Source organism: Nomascus leucogenys, chromosome 4 (assembly GCF_006542625.1).
Source record: "Nomascus leucogenys isolate Asia chromosome 4, Asia_NLE_v1, whole genome shotgun sequence".
Lineage (NCBI taxonomy): Eukaryota > Metazoa > Chordata > Mammalia > Primates > Hylobatidae > Nomascus > Nomascus leucogenys.
In genome coordinates this window covers 134022294-134042704 of record NC_044384.1, presented here as the reverse complement: position 1 = coordinate 134042704, position 20411 = coordinate 134022294, and the positions used below count along the sequence as shown (strand labels likewise).

Sequence of the window (20411 nt, the reverse complement as noted above, 5' to 3'; positions counted from 1 at the left end):
GTCACTCATCACTGTGGGGAGAAGAGGCCAGTAGCATGCGGCAGCTGGACAGTCAACAGCAAGGCACCGCGAGGGCGGGGATCACTTAAGCTGCCTTGCCAAGCTCTGCCAACTTGGTTACAGTCCTGGCTGGCAGCAGCTGTATTTCAGGGCCGGGCCAAGACTGACGCTGAACACTGAACATGCCACTCACACTAACATCGCTCTCTGTTCTAGACACTGCAAACTGAATGTTATTCATATTTTTGGTAACACCTGCTACTTGTCCCAATGGATGAATCTTATTATAGCACATTTTTTTTTTTGAGACGGAGTCTTGCTATGTCGCCCAGGCTAGAATGCAGTGGCGCCATCTCATCTCAATGGAACCTCCACCTCCCCAGTAGCTGGGATTTACAGGCACCCACCACCACACCCAGCTAATTTTTATATTTTAAGCAGAGACGGTTTCACCATGTTGGCCAGGCTGGTCTCGAACTCCTGACCTCAACTGACCCACCCGCCTCAACCTCCCTAAACTGCTGGCATTACAGGAATGAGCCACTGCACCCAGCCCACAATTCTTTTATCACATGCTAATTCACAAGAAGCAAGATGAAGAATTTTGATAGATTGTATTGCTATTCATTTCTGTTAAACATATCCAACTGTTTTGGACCTAAGAAACCTGTCCAGGGTGGGTGGTATATTGAAGTACTGATTTTACATAGATATTTAAACATTTTCCTTATGCAGGTGAAGATTTTCAAAATACCACTGAAATATAAGCCTGATTTGTTTGTTGTAGTTTTTCCAAGGACTGGGTGCTGTTTTACATGTTCCTTGAAAAAGAAAACATTCTAGGAGGCAGCAATGGATAAATATTGAACAAACTTGGCAAAGAAAATGTAAACTTTATCTTTTGTACAATTTCTAAATATCTTTAGGAGCAAGTTAACCCAACTCCACAGTTCTAAAATGTGGGGCTCAATTTCACAGATATTACCCCATTTGTATGATATTCATTCTGAAAAAAACATACCAGTTTCTCCATTTTCATTAACTTGATGTCCTGTTGATGCAGTTTCTCATTCTTGATCTCTAACACAGCTTTCAGGCTTTCTAACTCCTGTTCCAGATACATGATCTGAGGATTTTTCTGGAAAGGACACAGCAAGATACTCCTCTTATTCCACACACTCACATAGTTCAAATTCTTAACATAAAGCATCTTTTATTAGATTTAGACATTAGACAAGTAGCAAGCAACAGATATTCATCACCTTAGAGCAATTTCAAAGGAAGAGGTGAAAAACAAGAGCACCTTAATGTCAAAGACTGGTCCTAATATTGAAAGCAAACATTTCACTCATTTATCGGTAAGTTAATATGCAAAAATATGAGTTGCATCAAACATGTTATTGTATCAAGAGAAAAACCTTGCTTACATACAAAACAGAATCTTGGCTGGAGATGAGGCAATCTGTAAGTCAGTTATTGGCATTTGCTGGGAGAACAGGGAACAACAGTTCTGTCCTACCAAACAAACTGATCAGGAAAGAAAAAGCAGTGCATTATTCGGCTCTCTGGAAAACAACAGAGATAACAATGTCCTGAGTCTCTGGATTTTTGTTATGATGGGGCTACGTTGACCGGGCCATACTTCTAGGGCAGACATAATACTATCATTTTATATTGTGACACCCCAGTACCTACACGGCATGGAGTACATAGCCTATTAAAATTTCTCTCCAAATACTACAAGTTTGCCAGGCATAGTGGCATATGCCTACAGTCCCAGCTACTCAGGAGGCTGAGGCGGGAGGATCAATTGAGCCGGGAGGTCAAGGCTGCAGTGAACTGTGAATGCACCACTGCATTCCAGCCTGGTGGCAGAACAAGATCCTGTCTCAAAAACACAAAACTCTCCAAAATAAATCCTACATCAGGGGAGGTGTCCTCTGAGAGCATACCATCAGTGTGGATTTCCCAACACCGTGCACCCACTCCTTGCTTTATTCATGGAAATTGAACTAAACCATTCAAAATTTATGCTACAGAAGAACAGCGTAAGCTCCACTGATCAGATATGTTTAATGAAGGAACGTCTTAGGTAAGAGTCGGTGGCGTGGCTCATCAAGCTTATCTTCCAGGGCAGTGGTTTCTGCTCTGGACCAATCCTAAGGGAGAATCCAGGAAGGGGCCTTCAGGGATTACTTAATCCAAACCCCTTACTTCACACAGAAAGAGCAAATGTGTTCCACGGGTTAAGTGACCTACTCAGGAAAGATCAGAAAAGCTTCCAGAGATGGAAAGGGTAAGGACAGGGACTAATACTCAGATCTTTAACTCTAGGTTCTTCAGACAGTTCCCTGAGGCTGGGAGAGGTATGCGTGTATATGGTGGGAGGTGGGGAGTGGGGATGAGGAGAGGTTGGTTAATGCATACAAACATACAGTTAGATAGAAGGAATAAGTTCTAGTGTTCAATAACATAGTAGGGTGACTACAGTTTACAATAATATATTGTGTACTTCAAAATAGCTACAAGAGAAGAAATGAATATTCCACACACAAAGAAATGATACAGATGACGGATACCCTAAATACCCTGACTTGGGCATTACACAGTCTATGATTGTCTCAACACATGACATGTAACCCATAAATACGTACAAATACTAAGTATCAATTTTTAAATGTCATGCATTTTATACAGTGTTATCCTTGTATGCAGGATTTTTTTTTTTTACCTTGAAAATAGCAAATCCTACCTCATTTTTGTTAGAGGAAAATGGCGTAACTTACCGTCAGTTTTAAAATCAGAGCATTTACAAGACTTGTACCCTCTGCATTTTCTCCTCCTCCTCTGCCAGCCCATCCCTTTCTCCCGGACTACAGTCAGACGCACTCTGTTTCCGCAGCCTCGGCATGCTTACGTGGCAGAAGCAGTTGGATGTTTCTGTGTTCCTCAATCTGACTCTGCCTTAGCTTTTCAAAAGCGGCTGCAGTAGAGGAATACTCTTTGTGTACCGGAAGCTCTTTCAAACCTGTTTCCTGAGCCATCAATAAGGTTTACACCCTGCATATCCCTGCATGTAAGTCTAGATTTCTTTTGAAATCACTGACTCTTCCTAAGAATCTTCTAGAATAAATAGCTTTCAAGTTTCTTTGACTATAAGCTCATCTACTGTTATCAAATAGCTAGAGGATCTCCCGATGAGATTATCTGCAGAAGGTCTCACTGAGAGATCCACACATGCTCTTTCTAGAGCTGGCCAGAGATTTGCAGTGGAGAAAAGCTTTGCTTCTGCAGTCCCAGAGGATAAACATGGAATGACAACGGTGTACTGAAGGCAGAAGCAGCAAGGAAACAAATTTTTTTCAAAAAGACAAAAAAAGGTTGGGGGAAGGCAGGGGAGAAAGGACAAATGTGCCACGAGAAATTTCAGCTTCCAAGAGATTTGTACTTTCCAGAAGTGACATTTATCCATACGATGAAATATTATTCATCCATAAAAAAAAATACTGATATAGGCTAAACCATGGATGAACCTTGGAAACTTTATACTAAGTGAAAGACACCCGTCAAAGGACCACATGTTGTACAATCAACCTTTTGTATTCATTCCTCAGAATAAGTAAATCCATAGAGATAGAAAGTAGACTGGGGATAGCCTGGTGCTGGGAAATTTGGGGGAAAAGGGGAGTGACTGCTAATGGGTCCAGGGTTCCTTTTGGGGGTGATAAAAATGTTCTAGAAAGAGGTACTGGTGACCAATGGACAACTTTATGAATATACTAAAAGCCACTGAATTTTACATTTTAAAGGAGTGAACTTTTCCTAGCCAACGTGGTGAAACCCCAACTCTACTAAAAATACAAAAATTAGCTGGGCATGGTGATGCATGCCTGTAATCCCAACTACTCGAGAGGGTGAGGCAGGAGACTCGCTTGAACCCAGGAGGTGGAGGTTGCAGTGAGCCGAGATCACGCCATTACACTCCAGCCTGACTGACAGAGTGGGATTCCATCTCAAAAAAAAAAAAAGAGTGAACTTTGTAGTTTGTAAACTTAGTGATTTTTTTTTTTTTTAATAAAGTCTTCACATAAAACTCTAATCCTAATTGGTAGCTTCCTTCTTTTTCTGTAGGTATTAGCTTAGACCACCAGAAACATCCTGGACTTCATCTGTATGTCAGATTTTAGGATGGTAAAACGACACCAGTAAGCAAAGCAGCTGTTTTATACACCTTAGAAAGCATACTGCCAGACATGAGAAGGAGTCCCACCCTGTGTTATTTCTCTGGCTGCTGAGTACTTAAACGACTCTAAAAGGCAATTAAGAAGAAAAATTCCATCCTGATAAAGGAGCACACACAACTTACCAAATTTGCTTTCTCTCTTGCTCTTCTTTTTTGTTCTTCTGATTTCAATTTTTCATTTAAAGCATCATTTTCACTCTTCAGATCATTGATTTGCTTCTAAAACACAAACAATGAAATGTGGAATGTAAGTTAACAAGAAGACCCCAGAAACTCAGCATATGTACACAGAAACATTAAAACCAAACAAAATCAAAAATGGTATTTTTTTTTTGTGGGGGATACTGGGATATTGACATTCACCCACCTCTAGCGATTCCTGCTTCTCAGAAAGTAAATCTTCAAGCGATTTCTTTTCTATTTCATGGCCTTTCTTAATTTCTGGGAAAATAAAAGGATATTTTGAGGCAATAACATTCTCTGAGATCAATGTACTCTCCAGCAGTTAAAGCATACAGATGTAGGGGTTGATGATGAAGCCATATGACGTTACTTTACATCTACAGTATGCTTTCATGTAAATTGGCCATCTGTTCTCAAAATAGCCTTGAGAGGTGGTTAGGGTAGACATTCCCATTTTATGACTGAGAGCCCTGAGGCCCACCAAGGCCCACAGAGGCCATGCGACCTTAGGAAAACACTGAGGGCAGGCTCTCATAAATGCCACTCCAGACTCCTGGTCTGGAAACTCAGTGCTCTTTTCAATTTGCTCTTCATGACATAAACATAAGTCTAAAATTACACTCATTTCTAGCAGGAAGGAAGAAAAACAATGTTTACTAAAAGTCTGCCTGGAGCCAGTCACTTTTACACGTTATCATCTCTGCCTGACTTTGGGCAACTCTATTTTTCTGGTGAGAAAGTCCTTGCTAAAGGTCACACAGCCAGTTCTTAGCACACGCCCAGGCTGCTCTGTAAGATGCAACTGGTTTAGTAGAAAGACTGTGAGCGACACTGCCGATTCTGCTGTGAAAGCAATGGCTTACACCCTTCCACTAACGACAGATGAAAACTAGAAAAGACTCTTTTTCTATTCAATAAGTGGCATCGACATTTCACAGCACTGCTGCTGTGCAGGAGCACTTGGCGTGGATCCTTTACTGTGGATTACAAGAGAGAAACTTGTACTTTCCACTTCCCAGGAACCTAAGCTGGCAACCACCACCCCCAAAATGGCCTTTACAATCTTCCAAAGCCCATCCTATTTAACACAAGGCTGGCATTTGTAACTATTATTTGCATCCTTAGTGGGAAAAGGCATCGGTTAACAATAAACAATGCAAAAAGGAACCAAGAACACCCCAGCCTGAACGCCACAGGGCATTTGCTGAAGCAGAAAGTTATGAATCATTTCCATCTTAAAACATATCACGCAGTTCCTTCAGATTTTATTCTGCTTAAAGAGGAAAAAAAGCATCCTTGCCTGAAAGGGAGGCTTCATAGGCCTTCTTTAGCAATTCAACTTTCTCCGAGTGGCTAGCTTCAATTTCCAACTTAGAGGTTTCATGGGCAGCATTTAAGTTGTCAAACTATAAGAAACAAAACAAAACCGTGGTTTAACAGTAAAACCAAATGTCTTAAGTTGAATAAGCAAAGTAACCACATTAGGAGACTTCACAGCTTCACAGGTAAGCTTGGGCTCTAGTTTAAAGGCTCCCCAATACATACAAAGGCCGGGGCAGTGGTTCACACTTGTAACCTCAGCCCTCTGGGAGGCAGAGGTGGAGGATCACTTGAGCCCAGCAGTTCAAGTCCAGCCTGGCCAGTGTCCCAAACTCTGTCCCTACATGCACACACACAAAGAATGCATAAAGAGCAACCCAGCTGGGATTCACTGCTCAACTCTCCTCTGTCTCCTTCCCTACCCTCAGGAACACAGACATAGAGGATCTCCAGGGTGACGGATGGAAATGGCTGCATCAGTCACAAGGAATGACCAGGAAGGAGCATATGTTTCACAGTGACAGGGCCACATGCTCTGCACCTGTCACTTGACCACTCAGGCCCTAGCACATGCCCGGCCTGGAGAAGGCGCTCTGTAGATACTAAATGAAAAACTGAGTTAAAAAGGGAGCTACGAAATTAAAAAGGTTTGATATTTTATTCGGTGAAAAAAAATGGGGTATTTAAACAAATGCCACTAAAAAAAAAAAAGAAATGCAAAACAATAGTTTGGCAGCACACCACCAGGATGTTTACAAGGGATTATTTCTTGGTAGAAAGGGTTGTTTTTTTCAATTTTATCTTTTTCTCCTTCTTGTCTTCCCTTCTTTCACTTAACATACATACATTCCTTTGGTCATAAGAAAACTATTCAATTAAAAAGATAATTGTCTCCAAGTCAGGAGGATCACACCTGAAGTTGGGAGTTCGAGACCAGCCTGGCCAACATGGTGAAACCCTGTCTCTACTAAAAATACAAAAATTAGCTGGGCATGGTGATGGGTGCCAGCTACTCAGGAGGCTGAGGCAGGAGAATCGCTTGAACCCGGGAGGCAGAGGCTGCAGTGAGCCAAGATCAAGCCACTGTATTCCAGCCTCCAGCCTGGGAGACAGAGTGGGACTCTGTCTTAAATGAACAACAACAACAACAACAACATACTTTCTATACCTATTAGACTAAAAAAGAGAAGCTCATCAAGGATGTGAATAGCAATCAGGGTTCAAGCAAGCTGCAGAGGCCTCAGACAGACTCTGGCTGCAAAAGCACAGACCTGCTCTTGCAATTGCATTTTGTACTTCTCTGCTTCTTCAATGTAAGTGTCCCGAAGCTTTTCATACTCCCTGGTGTAAAATTCTTTAAGTCGATTCTCTCGTTCTGTTTTCTCAGCCTGGTGCTGCTGGACAAATGCTTCATACGCTGTTTGTAACTCATTCCTGGCTTTTTCTAACTTCTCACAGGTGGTTGAAGCAGTGACTGAAAACAGACGAGAAAGAAGAGGGAAGAGGTCATTTTATTTGTGAAATGTCCTATATTCATTACAGTCACACACAGCTGTGATGACACCTGAAGCATAAACCCACGATGTCTCGGGTCTCTGGTGACCATGTCTTCAAATATAACAGTATGGAACTGAACTGTAAAACAGAACATGAGGGCAGGGCACGGTGGCTCACACCTGTAATCCCAGCACTTTGGGAGGCTGAGGTGGGGGAATCACCTGAGGTCAGGAGTTCAAGACCGGCCTGGTCAAATGGTGAAACTCTGTCTCTCTTAAAAATACAAAAATTAGCCGGGCATGGTGGCAGGTACCTGTAATCCCAGTTACTCAGGAGGGTGAGGCAGGAGAATTGCTTGAACCCAGGAGGCGAAGGTTGTAGTTAGCCAAGATCATGCCACTGCACTATAGCCAGGGTGACAGACTGAGACTCCATCTCCAAAAAAAAAAAAAAAAAAACACCACACACACACACACACACACTCAAAAACCTGACTCCCAAGCAGTAAGAGAAGTACTTCAGAAGACCCAGGTTTCCACGGGAAGATCCCCTCTCATGTGGTGACCAGTCAGTGCACTGGTCAAGGAAAGAGCCTTGGCCAGGCCAAGACATTTCTTAAGACAAGAGGCTCCTCCCTCTCCCAGCCAGCCAGTGTGGCAGAAGCTCAGACAAGACCAGGAAAGACCAGGGATAAGAAACAAGTGGACCTGAAGCTTGTGCTTAATTTGAGCTGATTAGAATTTGTTATTTCAAAACTAATAAAAATGAAATATTAGCCTCTATTAAACACAAATCACCAGAGCACAGATATCTTAGGGGAAAAAAACACATCTTAGAAGCGCCCACATAGGCCAGTCATGGTGGTTTATGCCTATAATTCAAGTATTTTAAGAAGCTGATGCAAAAGAATCATTTGTGCCCAGGAGTTCATGACCAGCCTGGACAACATAGGGAAACCCCATCTCTTAAAATTAAAAAAAAAAAAAAAATTATCCAGGCATGATGGTGTGAGCCTGTAGTCCCTGCTACTGAGGAGGCTGAGGTGGGAAGATCACTTGAGCTCAGCAGGTTGAGGCTGCAGTGAACCATGACTGCACAACTGTCGGACAAGAGAGCAAGACCCCATTTCAAAAAAAAAAAAAAAGCAATATAAAATGAAAGGTTAAAAAAATTTATATTTGTGTACACACACATATGTACATGTGTATATGTGTACATATGTACATATATACATGTATGTACGTGTGTGCATATACACATGTATACATATGTACATATACCGACATGCATACATATATATGTACACATATGTATACATATATGTGCACACATATATGTATACATATATGTGCACACATATATGTATACCTATATAGGCACACATATATGTATACCTATATAGGCACACATATATGTATACCTATATAGGCACACATATATGTATACCTATATAGGCACACATATATGTATACCTATATAGGCACACATATATGTATACCTATATAGGCACACATATATGTATACCTATATAGGCACACATATATGTATATATGTGTACGTATATAGGTACATATATATGTATATATGTATAACATATACTATAGAGAGAGAAAGAGACACACGTGCACACACACACACACGGAGTCTTGCTCTATCGCCCAGGCTGCAGTGCAATGACATGATCTTGGCTCACTGCAACCTCCAACTCCCGGGTTCAAGCCATTCTCCTGCCTCAGCCTCCTGAGTAGCTGGGATTACAGGCGCGTGCCGCCACACCCAGCTAATTTTTGTATTTTAGTAGCCACATGGTTTTACCGTGTTGGTCAGGCTGGTCTCAAACTCCTGACCTCGTGATCCGCCTGCCTTGGCCTCCCAGTTAATATATTTTAAAATGGCAAAGTAATCTGATAAACATAATTGAAAATCAGAGCATCTTACCTCTTCCCTACAACTACCATACCAAAAACAGAATGACTAACAATATAATACATGGCAGAACACACCCAAAGATATATGTACACACACTACAATAAATCCTAGAAAATCGTGAATTCCTTAGGAAGCCGGACTTTGGACATTCCCAGTCTTCTGTCACCGATGTGTAAATACAGGCAGACAGGGTACTGCTGAAACTGTCAGGGGTACACATGCTGTCCACACCCCTAGAGTACCCATGGATTAATACAATAGCGTTGTTGGCAAATCTGTTAAATTAACCCTTACCTCTCTTTGGAAAGGAATAACATATCAGGAGTTGAAGGAAGAAGATTATTTTAGGGCAGAGAAAAAGGACAATTTAGATCAGTAATTATTTGACCTAAGGAACGTGAAAATGGCAGGTTCTTAGGAAAACTTCCTACAATGCTGTCAACTTGTTATCTCAGGAACCTGCCATGTGGTGGTAGAAATACCTAAGTCACTTGCCCCAATCAGTATTCTTTCAGAGGAAAAGGAGGCCACATTGAAATAATGGCAGGAATAGTGTCTGCCAAAGAGACCCCTTAAAAATTAAATGAATCCACAAATGTTTATTGAAGGGCAAAGAATTAATATTTAAAAAAAAAATCCCCAAAACAAAAACTATTTCTTGTTGCCTGGCACAGAATGGGGGCTCCTTATCTTGCTTAACCCTCACAGAGGACCTTCCTAAACATATAAATAAGGAAACCGCCACAGAGAGGCTAAAACATCTGCCCAGGGCACAGAGCTGGCAAGTGTGAGAGGATGGGTTTTGGTGAGCAGTGTGAATTCTGATTCTGTCTGCACCCAAAGCCTGTGCCCCTTCTTTCCCACCAAGCTGTCTATTGTGCCGGGGCTGGCAAGGCGCATGACGGGGCCTCTACTGGAAGAGACACAGACAGAGGAGAAGTGGCGGGACCAGGCCAGACCTTGGGGCCCAGGGAGTGGCACTCAGGATAGTTTACATCCAGTCAGCGTGGACTAAAGGTTTGGTCAGATTTTTAAAACAATTAAAAAAAATAAAAAATAATAACTGTGATGAGGACCGGGCACGGTGGCTCACGCCTGTAATCCCAGCACTCTGGGAGGCTGAGGCGGGCAGATCATCAGGTCAAAAAATCCAGACCATCCTGGCCAACACGGTGAAACCCCATCTCTACTAAAAACACAAAATTAGCTGGGCGTGGTGATGCGCGCCTGTAGTCCCAGCTACTCAGCAGGCTGAGGCAGGAGAATCGCTTGAACCCGGGAGGCAGAGGTTACAGTGAGCCAAGATCGCAACACCGCACTCCAGCCTGGCAACAGGGAGAGACTTCATCTCAACAACAAAAACAAAAAAAACCGTGATGAAGTAGATATCAAATTAACCATTTTAATTATTTTTAAGTATATGATTCAGTGGCATCAAATACACTTACATCGTTGTGTAAGCTTTGCCATCATCCATTCTCCGGAAAGTTTCCCCCCAACCTGAAACTCCACACCAATTGAACAGTAACAACCCATCCCCTCCCCTTCCCCAAGGCCCTGGCAGCGACCACTTCACTTTGTCTATGAATCTGACCATTCAGTACCTCATACACTTGGACTCAAATAGTACTTGTCCTGTTGTGACTGTTTATTTCATTTAGCGTATGTCCTCAAGGCTCATCCAAGCTGTGGGATGTGTCACAATTTCCTTCCTTTTGAAGGCTCAATAGTATTCCATTGTTGGCCGGGCACAGTGGCTCACACCTGTAATCCCAGCATTTTGGGAGGCCAAGGCAGGCAGATCGCTTGCGTTCAGGAGTTCGAGACCGGCCTGGCCAACATGGCGAAACCCCATCTCTAGTAAAAATACAAAAATTAGCTGGGCATGATGGCGCACGTCTGTAGTCCCAGCTACTCAGGAGGCTGAGGCAGGAGAATCTCTTGAACCCAAGGGTGGAGGTTGCAGTGAGCCAAGATGATGCCACTGCACCCCGCCTGGGTGACAGAGCAAGACTCCCTGTCAAATAATAATAATCATGATAATATTCCATTGCACGTACAGACGACATTTGTGTATCCACTTACCGTCCACGGACACTTGGGTTGCCTCCACCTTTGGCTATTGTGAATAATGCTGCTATGAACACTGGGGGACAAATACATGCCTGAGTCCCTGCTTTCAATTCTTTGGTGTATATACTCAGAAGGAATTGCTGACCCATATGGCGATTCTATTATTAATTATTTGAAGGTACTCTCTTCCATAGTGGTTGAACCATTCTACATTCCCATCAGCAGTACTACACCCAAGGGTTCCAATTTCTCCACATGCTCACCAGATCCTATTTGATTTTTTCAAATATATGTAACAGCCATCCTAATGAATACATCACTGTGGTATGATTTGGTCAGGAGATTTTCAAATTAAGCCATGTGACAGAAATAAAATTGCGGCATCAAGGGTGAAAATCCTATCCCAGCAAGAGCAATGGTGGGAGACGGAACGGCGAGCCTTGGTGATTAAGAAACTCACAAAGCAGAAAAGATAGAACCTAAAAAGATAGACGCAGGCCAGATTACAGGGGCCGTCGCACGGAACTCAAGCCTTTTGGACTGAATATTAAAAGTTTTTTTTTCCTTTAAAAGAATTTAGTGAAAGATAGTGATGGTCTTGACTGCCAGAGAACATTCTCTTCACATTCACTTTTCCTTCCATTACACTAGTAACCACAGAAGAAAAGACGACTCAAGAAGTCCAATGTTAGTCAAACGACTAAACACAGCATTAGCTTCTGCCAAGTAACTTTCCGACTCTGAAGGCTCCTCATGTGAATCTCATATCAGAACTTTCTAAGAAAACCTACAACAGTAAAATACTTCGCAAGCCGTTGGTGAAGGCATCAGGTAGCTTTCTAATTAGAGAAATTCTAGTTTCATGTAGCCTTTTCACTTGCTTCTCTTAAAATTTCAGGTATTTCCAAAGTTAAAAAATAAAAAGCAAGAACATGATCTGAACCCATCTGGAAGCTCATATCCGGGACAGAAACATCTAAGTGAACTCAGGGACTCAGTAATAAACAAGAGACTGCCTTCAAGCCCTGGGCTAGAACAGCTTGGAAGCGGACGTTAACAGCAGGCTACCCTGGCTGATTTTAACGCATCTGTTTATAATAAAAATACTGTTGGTTTGCATATGTAATTGTGGCACATCAGCCTGTAAAACCAAATAGGATACACATTAGTCCTTTCTCATCAGCCATGGGACAGGGCTGTTTCCCTCTGTTTACCAAAAATAAAAAGAAAAAAAGGCAGCTCTAAAGGTTTGTTGGCCACGATAAGTGAGGTGAAGGGAGGACACATGGGAAGAAACCGGAAAGGGAGAAAATGGGTCAGATGGGGGAATGGGAGGTTCACTGCGGTTACTGCAACAGTCCAAAGCGGCAGGCCCAGCCCCAGACAGTGACATCAGCCTGCAGCTGTGCACAGACCTTTGCTCTGTTTACCGGCCCGGTGTGCTGCTGGGGAACAGCTGGGCTGCAATAATCGCTCACACTAATGGCTTTAGTTTGAACGAACTGGCCTGGGCTCCGAAGGAAACATTTATTTGGCATAAAGACTCATGAAGTATTTTTTAAAGGATGCACGTGTAAACGCTGTATTAAAGGTTCTCAGAGCGCTTCTCGGCAGCTGTGACACAAATGTGTGTGTGTGGCGGTGGGGCGTGTGCATAACCCTGATTTTAGGCCGTGGACTTTCCTGTGCACTGACTACAGCTTAGGAGAGATTTATGGTGCCGCCTGTGTGTGCTCTCACTCCTATCCTCAGTCTAGTCTCTTCTTGCTTATTCTCCAGAATTCCACTCACTTTCAATTAATCAGACACCCAACAAAGCCAAAACCAAACAAAAAATTGTTCTGAATTTGCAACAAGCAAGCATGGACATGCGACTGTTTGAAAGAAGGTATTAGACAAACACAAAGTCAAAGTAGTCTTTTTGTCCCCTTTTTTTTTTTTTTTTTTGAGATGGAGTCTCGCACTGTCACCTGGGCTAGAATGCAGTGGCACCATCTCGGCTCACTGCAACCTCCGCCTCCCGGGTTCATGAGATTCTCCTGCCTCAGCCTCCCAAGTAGCCAGGACTACAGGCACACACCACCACACGTGGCTAATTTTTTGTATTTTTAGTAGAGACGGGGTTTCGCTATGTTGGTCAGACTGGTCTCGAATTTCTGACCTCATGATCCGCCCACCTCAGCCTCCCAAAGTGCTGCAATTACAGGTGTGAGCCACTGTGCCTGGCCTCTGTTGTTTTAATCATTCCATTAGTCGATTTTTAAAAAAGCATATATATGATTAGGAACACCAACAGACCATTGTCTGTAGGAGAACTGCTGGGCAACTTTTGTATACATGTTTGTAAACCATGAAAGCTATCTCCAGCAATCTAGCTTAAAAGAGGAAACACAGTTCTCAGGATTTAAGGAAAAAGAGAAAAAAAAAATAAAGAAAAAGGAAGAAAGGAGGAAGGGAGGGAAGGGGAGGAAGGGGAAGAAGGAAAGGAAGGCAGATTCATGTACAAAAACATCTCTAAAGTATAAGGCCATATTCAGATCAGAAGTCAGTATTTTCACTCTGCAATGAATCACCCAAGAAGAACCCTAGGCCAGTGACCCTCCCTGACGGTTTAAATCATGGATATCTGAGCAAGAAAAAAAAAAAATCATCATCAGTGAAAAGCTTTAAGTTTTGCTTTTGAAGTAATTATCGGGATGACATGTGGAAAATGCCCAGTGCCACAGTCAAACATAATCTCTGGAAAACAGAACTGGAGTCCTCCCAGGTCCTTCATTACTTAGCCCTGCAGAGCAGGACTGGAGCCATTACTTAATTAGTCCTCATGGCTTATTTCTCAGAGGGGAAGGTCAGACTTTTATTATTTCCATCTCATAGAGACTCATTTCCCTTTGTTGACTGATAAATGTAGTTTACAGAGAAAAGCATTACACAGCCATGGCCCGACACTGTTAATATTCTTTTGAAATGATACAGTGCTTTCCTAGTTTTTATATCTGAGCAGCATGCTTCATTATGAGACGACCAAAAATATTTTAATGCTCAAGAGCATAAATGTCCTAGTAGAATAGAGCCAAAATTACTTGGGTTCAAATCTCAGGACACCACTCAGCTGCTACATCACTTGAGCAAATTACTTAAACTTTCTAAGCCTACTTTTTTTTTTTTTCTGAGACGGAGTCATCCTCTATCACCCAGGCTGGAGTGTAGTGGCGCAATCTCAGCTCACTGCAACCTCCGCCTCCCAGGTTTAAGCGATTCTCCTGCCTCAGCCCCCTGAGTAGCTGGGATTACAGGCATGCACCACCATACCCGGCTAATTTTTGTATCTTTAGTAGAGACAGCGTTTCACTATGTTGGCCAGGCTGGTCTTGAACTCCTGACTCCAAATGATCTGCCTGCTTGGGCCTCCCAAAGGGCTGGGATTACAGGCATGAGCCACCGCACCTGGCCTAAGCCTACATTTCTTCATTTTTAAAATGGAGATATTATTAGTCTCTTCTCTAGAAGATGAAATAGCACAGGTGAAGCACTCACCCCAGTGCCTGACCAGAGTAACTTTGCAGATAAATTGTTAGGCTTGCAAGAGTCCACTGATTCCAATGTGTTTGAAGATTCCTGGAAGACAGGCTTGGGGTTCCGTAACAGAAACGTAACAGTTAAAAAGCAGCACTGCTGGCCTAGTATTCAAATTGGATGCACATGCACGCACAAACATAGGTATTACGGTGGAGTGTACACTCACTTCAAGTCTTTACCTTCCACTACTATTGTTCTTGACATTATAAGCAATAGAATTTCCCTAATTTGGAGGAGATTTTATGTAAATCAGACCTAAAATATAAAAAAGTGCCAGGCAAATTTTCATAGCGCCACATAAGAGAATATGATAGCAGAGACAACAGAAAAAAGAGATGATTCCATTCCCAAACTGCACACATACCCCTTTCCCAGACGCTCTGGCCAGCCTGCTGTGGGTGGCAACTCCCCCCCACCCCACCGCAACATCCTCCTCTCTGCATCATCTAGGACGGAGAAGAGCAGCCTGCCTCCAGCTCTGCCTGCAGTGGGCCCCTCACTCTCTCTTGGCCGCCTGGGAAACCGGCCTCCTCCTCTCACTTCTGGGCTCCTTCACTTCTTTCTTCAACAGCACATAGCCAATACACTTCTCAGGGTAAACAGAACTTTCGCTTCTCTTGTGCCCCACCCCCAGAACCAGGAGGGGACACTACCTTCTACTGTAGGAGTGTGATGATGTCATAACATTCTACGAGGGGAAATCCAAGGAAATCCAATCACGACACACGTCCATGGCAAGTGACTATGTGGGTCACTCCCTTAAGCCAAGGTCTCATCTGGTTTGAAACTGGAGGTAGTAATATCACTGAACAAGTAACCAAGAATTCGTTTTTAAACATCAAACTGATGCTTTGTGGACAGGCAGTGGCCTAAAGAAGAAAAAAAAGGTGGGACCTAGACTATCCCACAAATAGGCCTGTCCAGTTTCCTGGGCCTCCGTGTCCTGATACGGAAGGTAGGAACAAATACCACCTGTTCTGCCAATCGTATAGACTGGTGATAGTAAAGTGAAACAGAGTTACTCTTATGCTTTGTAGAAAGCCTCCCCAGCCTGTGGAATAATCCCCTACTCCCAGAGTGCCAGGGTTTGCCTCTCTAAAGATACTTTGTCAAATGACCAAGAAATTTTGCAGACAAGTGGTAGACAAGGTTCTTTTTCTAAATTTCAAAATTATCTCCAAATGGCTTTCTGATTACTCTTGGGCATTAAATCAATGAATCAGTAAGAGCTCATTTCAAAGTCTTCCATAAATCATAAATTATTGGGAACCTACTTTTTACAAAAGTCCTGCACAATCAAATCAATCCTCCCATAAATGCCACTTCACCTTTAAAATTCAGTTCATATTTTACAAGGTGCTCTCACATTTGTTTCACGTAATGTGACAATGCTCTGAACGAATAAAATACGTATTATCAGACACCTCATTTTACTAAAGAAGAATGGAAATGGCAGAGCTGGATCCACAACTCCAGCCTCTTTTTTTTTGTTGTTGTTGTTGTGTTTTGAGTAGATGTGGGGTTTCACCATGTTGGCAAGGCTGGTCTCAAACTCCTGGCGTCAAGCGATCTGCCCACCTCAGCCTCCGCTGGAATTACAGGCTTGAGCCACCGTGCCCGGCCCTAGAACTCCAGGCTCTTTGAGAGCCGAAGCACAGAACACCCAACAGGATCTGACTGGCTATTTTTCCCAGCCTGAGATGGAGAAGAGAGAAGTTAATTCACACGCATCATGGATGCCTCGGGGTAGTAGAGCCGAATTCTCTTGTGGAAGCACTGCTGAAGAGACTCCAGGATAAGGCAGGTAAAAAAATGACCTTTTCCCCCCTATACTGGTTAGTGCTGACAAAGTGTGACTCGCAGGTGGGAAGAGAATTCCACCCAGCCAGCCTGTCTTCCATCTCCATCTTGGCGCCTGGGTACCAGCTGGGCCTCCGCTAAGCTTCTAGCCTCTCCCTGCCAGTATTCCTCCTCCCACCCCTGAAGAGAAGCCTGCAGAGGCCATTTGCTGTTTTTCGGCTCATTCACTGGCCAACATGCTGCAGAACAGATGCTTTTTTTTTTTTTTTAAATCACAACAGCAAACACTCCATGTACAAACGAAAACATTTAGGAATAAAAGTGAGTTGGAGGCGAGAGCACAGCTGAATATCTGACAATATGTTCTAAGATTCAGGCCTGAGAAAAAGTGAGGCCGACTTTAAAGGAATCCTGTTTCAATCAAGAGTTTCAATGTAAAAGAAAAAAAGGATGATTTCAAGTCAGGGACTATTGTGCCTTTTCTCCTCACTGACGATCATTTTTTAGGGCACAAGGGTCAAAAAGGCTGCTAAAAGTCCTTGGCATGTGTAAAATTTAAAAGCTTATTTATAAGAATGGACTCAATTCAGCTGGAGTTACTTCATATTATTCTTACTATGCTTATTTGAGATATATATATATATATATATTAACATATAAGAAACAACATTCTAGACAGCTAGAGCAGTGTCAAAGGGTAGTCCTGGGGCACCTACATGAGAACCACCTGCATGATCATTAAAAGTGCAGATTCCTCCTCAATTTCCATTAAGGGAAAGGTTTTGCTTTATTTTTCTTTTTAGGTAGCCAAGGCTGTACTCAGATATTGCTAATAAGGAAGAAAAACTGCTCTCCTGTTAACCTGAGGACAGTAAGGGCAGAGGTCAGGAAGAGGGATCACCTTCCCCATCAACACAACATCTTTCTAGAAGTGCTGCCTCTCCTTCTGTAATTGGGAAGCACCTATTACTGTTCCTTAAAGCCCAGAGGGGGGTTAGTAGGATGATGGATATAGGAGATGTTGGGGTTTAAAAAAAACAAAGTGCAGATTCCTGGACTTCATCCCCAGCCAACCAAGTCAGAAGCAATGGGCATGAGAACTGAGGATCTGCATTTCAACCAGGTCTGTTCTCATACACAATAAAGTTTGGGAACCACTGTTCTACACAATAAGGTATTAAATTAGGAAAATCACAAGTTGAGAGACTGGAGTTAGGACAAGGAACAGGACAAGGAGGAACACTCAGTGGGTTTCAAACACAGGTACCACTGGTAAAACTGTGTATCTACAGGTGAAAGAACATGGCCTTTTACTTATAAATATAGCCAACCAAAGTCCAAATTAAGGGCAGATGTGGACAGGGAGAGAATGAGCTAAGTTTGAGGTGGCTATCAACTCAGTCTTCAAACAAGTCAGGGAGATAAACAGCCCTGTTTTGATGTACAGTTGGTTTTCAATATATTAATAGATTTATCATTAAAGCCTACTTCAAGAAAAATCTCTTCTGGAATTTTACAACTCAAAAATGAGTTACCTGTAAAGAGTTTAACAATTATTTTAAATACATAGCCTTGTTAAACCAAAATTGTAGATAAAAACGGAACAGTGAATGAATCAACACATTCCATATGGCGTGAGGCAGTCTGAAGTTCACAGACACTGGGTTAAGTGTTGATTAGACAATGTGTATACTGCTTGTGGCGATATACTGTTTTTTGCCTTTCCTCAGTAAGATACATTTTAACAATATTTCTTAAATTCTTGATTAGAAGAAAAATATTCCAAAAGTAGCTATCAATGCAAACTAGTGTTTATTTCAAATAATTTTCCAATCTTTTAAATCATTTCATCAACCTTTCCCTGTGGTGACTACCAGAAGATTGGTGGTCTAGCCATCTTGGGTTATTACGCAAGCTCTTTGCTTTCTAGCTTCCCTGGGGAAGTTACTTAACCTCTGAGCCTCAATTTATTTTTTTTAAATACAATGCAGATAAGTAGACTGAGAGCTGAACATTGTTTGTTAGGGGTGAGTAGGCACGAAATACACGATGTTGTTATACCTAGCTCATAATTTTCATGCACAAAAATCAACTGGTCTTTTTACACTACTATGGGAAGGGCAGGCATTTTTAGTGAATTAAGGATTAAAATCTTGTTTCACAAAATAGAAATAATCAGGACTAACGTATAAAAAGATGAGAGTTAGCTGTTAATTGTGATGGCTCAAAAATAATTTTGAAATACAAAATAACTTTCTCTTCATTAATTTAGATCAAGCTTGTCCAACTCACAGCCTGCATGGGGCCCAGGACAGCTTTGAATGCGACCCAACACAAATTTGTAAACTTTCTTAAAACATTGAGACGTGTGATTTTTTTTCTTTTAGCCAGCAGCTATTGCTAGTGTTAGTACATTTTATGCGTGGCACTAGACAATTCTTCTTCCAATGTGGCCCAGGGAAGCCAAAAGATTGGACACCCCTGATTTAGATGAAAAGTCTGATTCCAAGGATTAACATTAATAAAAAGCAAAAAGAACTCTAAAGATCATAATCATGGCCCTCTATTGCACCAGTTTTTATTCAACATGACTCTGGAAAGAACCTTATCCTAGAGGAAAAATGTCTGCTGCAGATGTAGACCGTTTTAAATTTAACTGTAATCTATTTCAACGGCTGACACTTTCAAAATGATCTGATTAACTGGGATTGTCGGACATAATATAAAATGTATCCAAGAGAATTATAGCTCTCCTTTATGACTATGCATTCCTAAAGGACAATTATCTTTTCTTTGCAAGATGTGGATTTCATTTTTTAATTATTCTGACTCTGCTTTAAACTTTTATTTTAGGTTCAGGGGCACGTGCAGGTTTGTTATTTGGGTCAACTTGAATCACAGGGGCTTGTTGTACAGAATATTTCATCACCCAGGCACTAAGCCCAGTATCCGATAGTTACTTTTTCTGCCCCTCTCCCTCCTCCCGCCCTCCACCCTCAGGCAGGCCCCAGTGTCTGTTGTTCCCCTCTTTGGGTCCGTATGTGTTTGTCATAGAAATGTTAAACAGTTTATAGAAAAACATTTGTGCATAAAAAACATTGAATATTAGCATATTTTAAGGAGAAAGCTACCTTTCCCTAGCTCCCATCGTTGGTAATAAAATCATTCATTCATTGAAGTCTAAGCACCTGGTAAGTACCAAGCACAAGGTGGGAGAGCTACAAAAATTAAGGAGCTACTGGCCTTGCCCTTGAAGAGTTCCTAATTCTAGACGGCAAGAAGAGGTCTATAGACACATCACCGTAAGAACAAAATCTTAAATGTGTACAAGGTGCCTTGGAAAGCACATTCGAAGGCACAACTAACTTACTTGAAAGATTTGGGTGAAATTCAACTGAAGATATTTTAGCTAAGACTTAAAAACTGAGTAAATGAGAAGGAGCATGAGGGGTCCACGACGGGAGGAGAGTGGAAAGAGGAGACTGCACTCCAGGCAGAGAGGATACCGTGCAAAAGATGTGGACAAGAGGTGCGAATGAACCCATGGCTGGGGCCTGGGAGGGGAAAGGAGGTGTGAATAAAGGGGAAAGAGTGCCTAGACGTGAATTTGGACTGGAAGATTTCAATCACTCAAATCATAAATGGTGTGCTGAGTATGTCTGGATTTTTTTCCCCCAAGGCCAAAATGGAGTCTTTTGTGTTTGTTAAAAATGTCCAGTAGTGGCCAGGCATGGTGGCTCAAGCCTGTAATCCCAACACTTCGGGAGGCCGAGGCAGGTGGATCACC

The 20411-nt window shown here is 42.3% G+C and overlaps 1 protein-coding gene across 7 annotated transcripts in view; it reads right to left on the bottom strand.

Moving 5' to 3' along the window:
* The window catches only part of MTUS1 (microtubule associated scaffold protein 1), a 158043-nt gene that overhangs the window by 4935 nt on the left and 132697 nt on the right, over positions 1-20411 (bottom strand). For all 7 annotated transcript variants that reach the window (XM_030812320.1, XM_030812319.1, XM_030812322.1 and 4 more), the window contains 5 exons: positions 7018-7220; positions 5727-5832; positions 4611-4684; positions 4367-4462; positions 1022-1138 (listed from right to left, as the gene is read on the bottom strand). In XM_030812320.1, coding sequence (XP_030668180.1) covers positions 1022-1138; positions 4367-4462; positions 4611-4684; positions 5727-5832; positions 7018-7220 — 596 coding nt within the window. The remainder of the gene's footprint in view (positions 1-1021; positions 1139-4366; positions 4463-4610; positions 4685-5726; positions 5833-7017; positions 7221-20411) is intronic.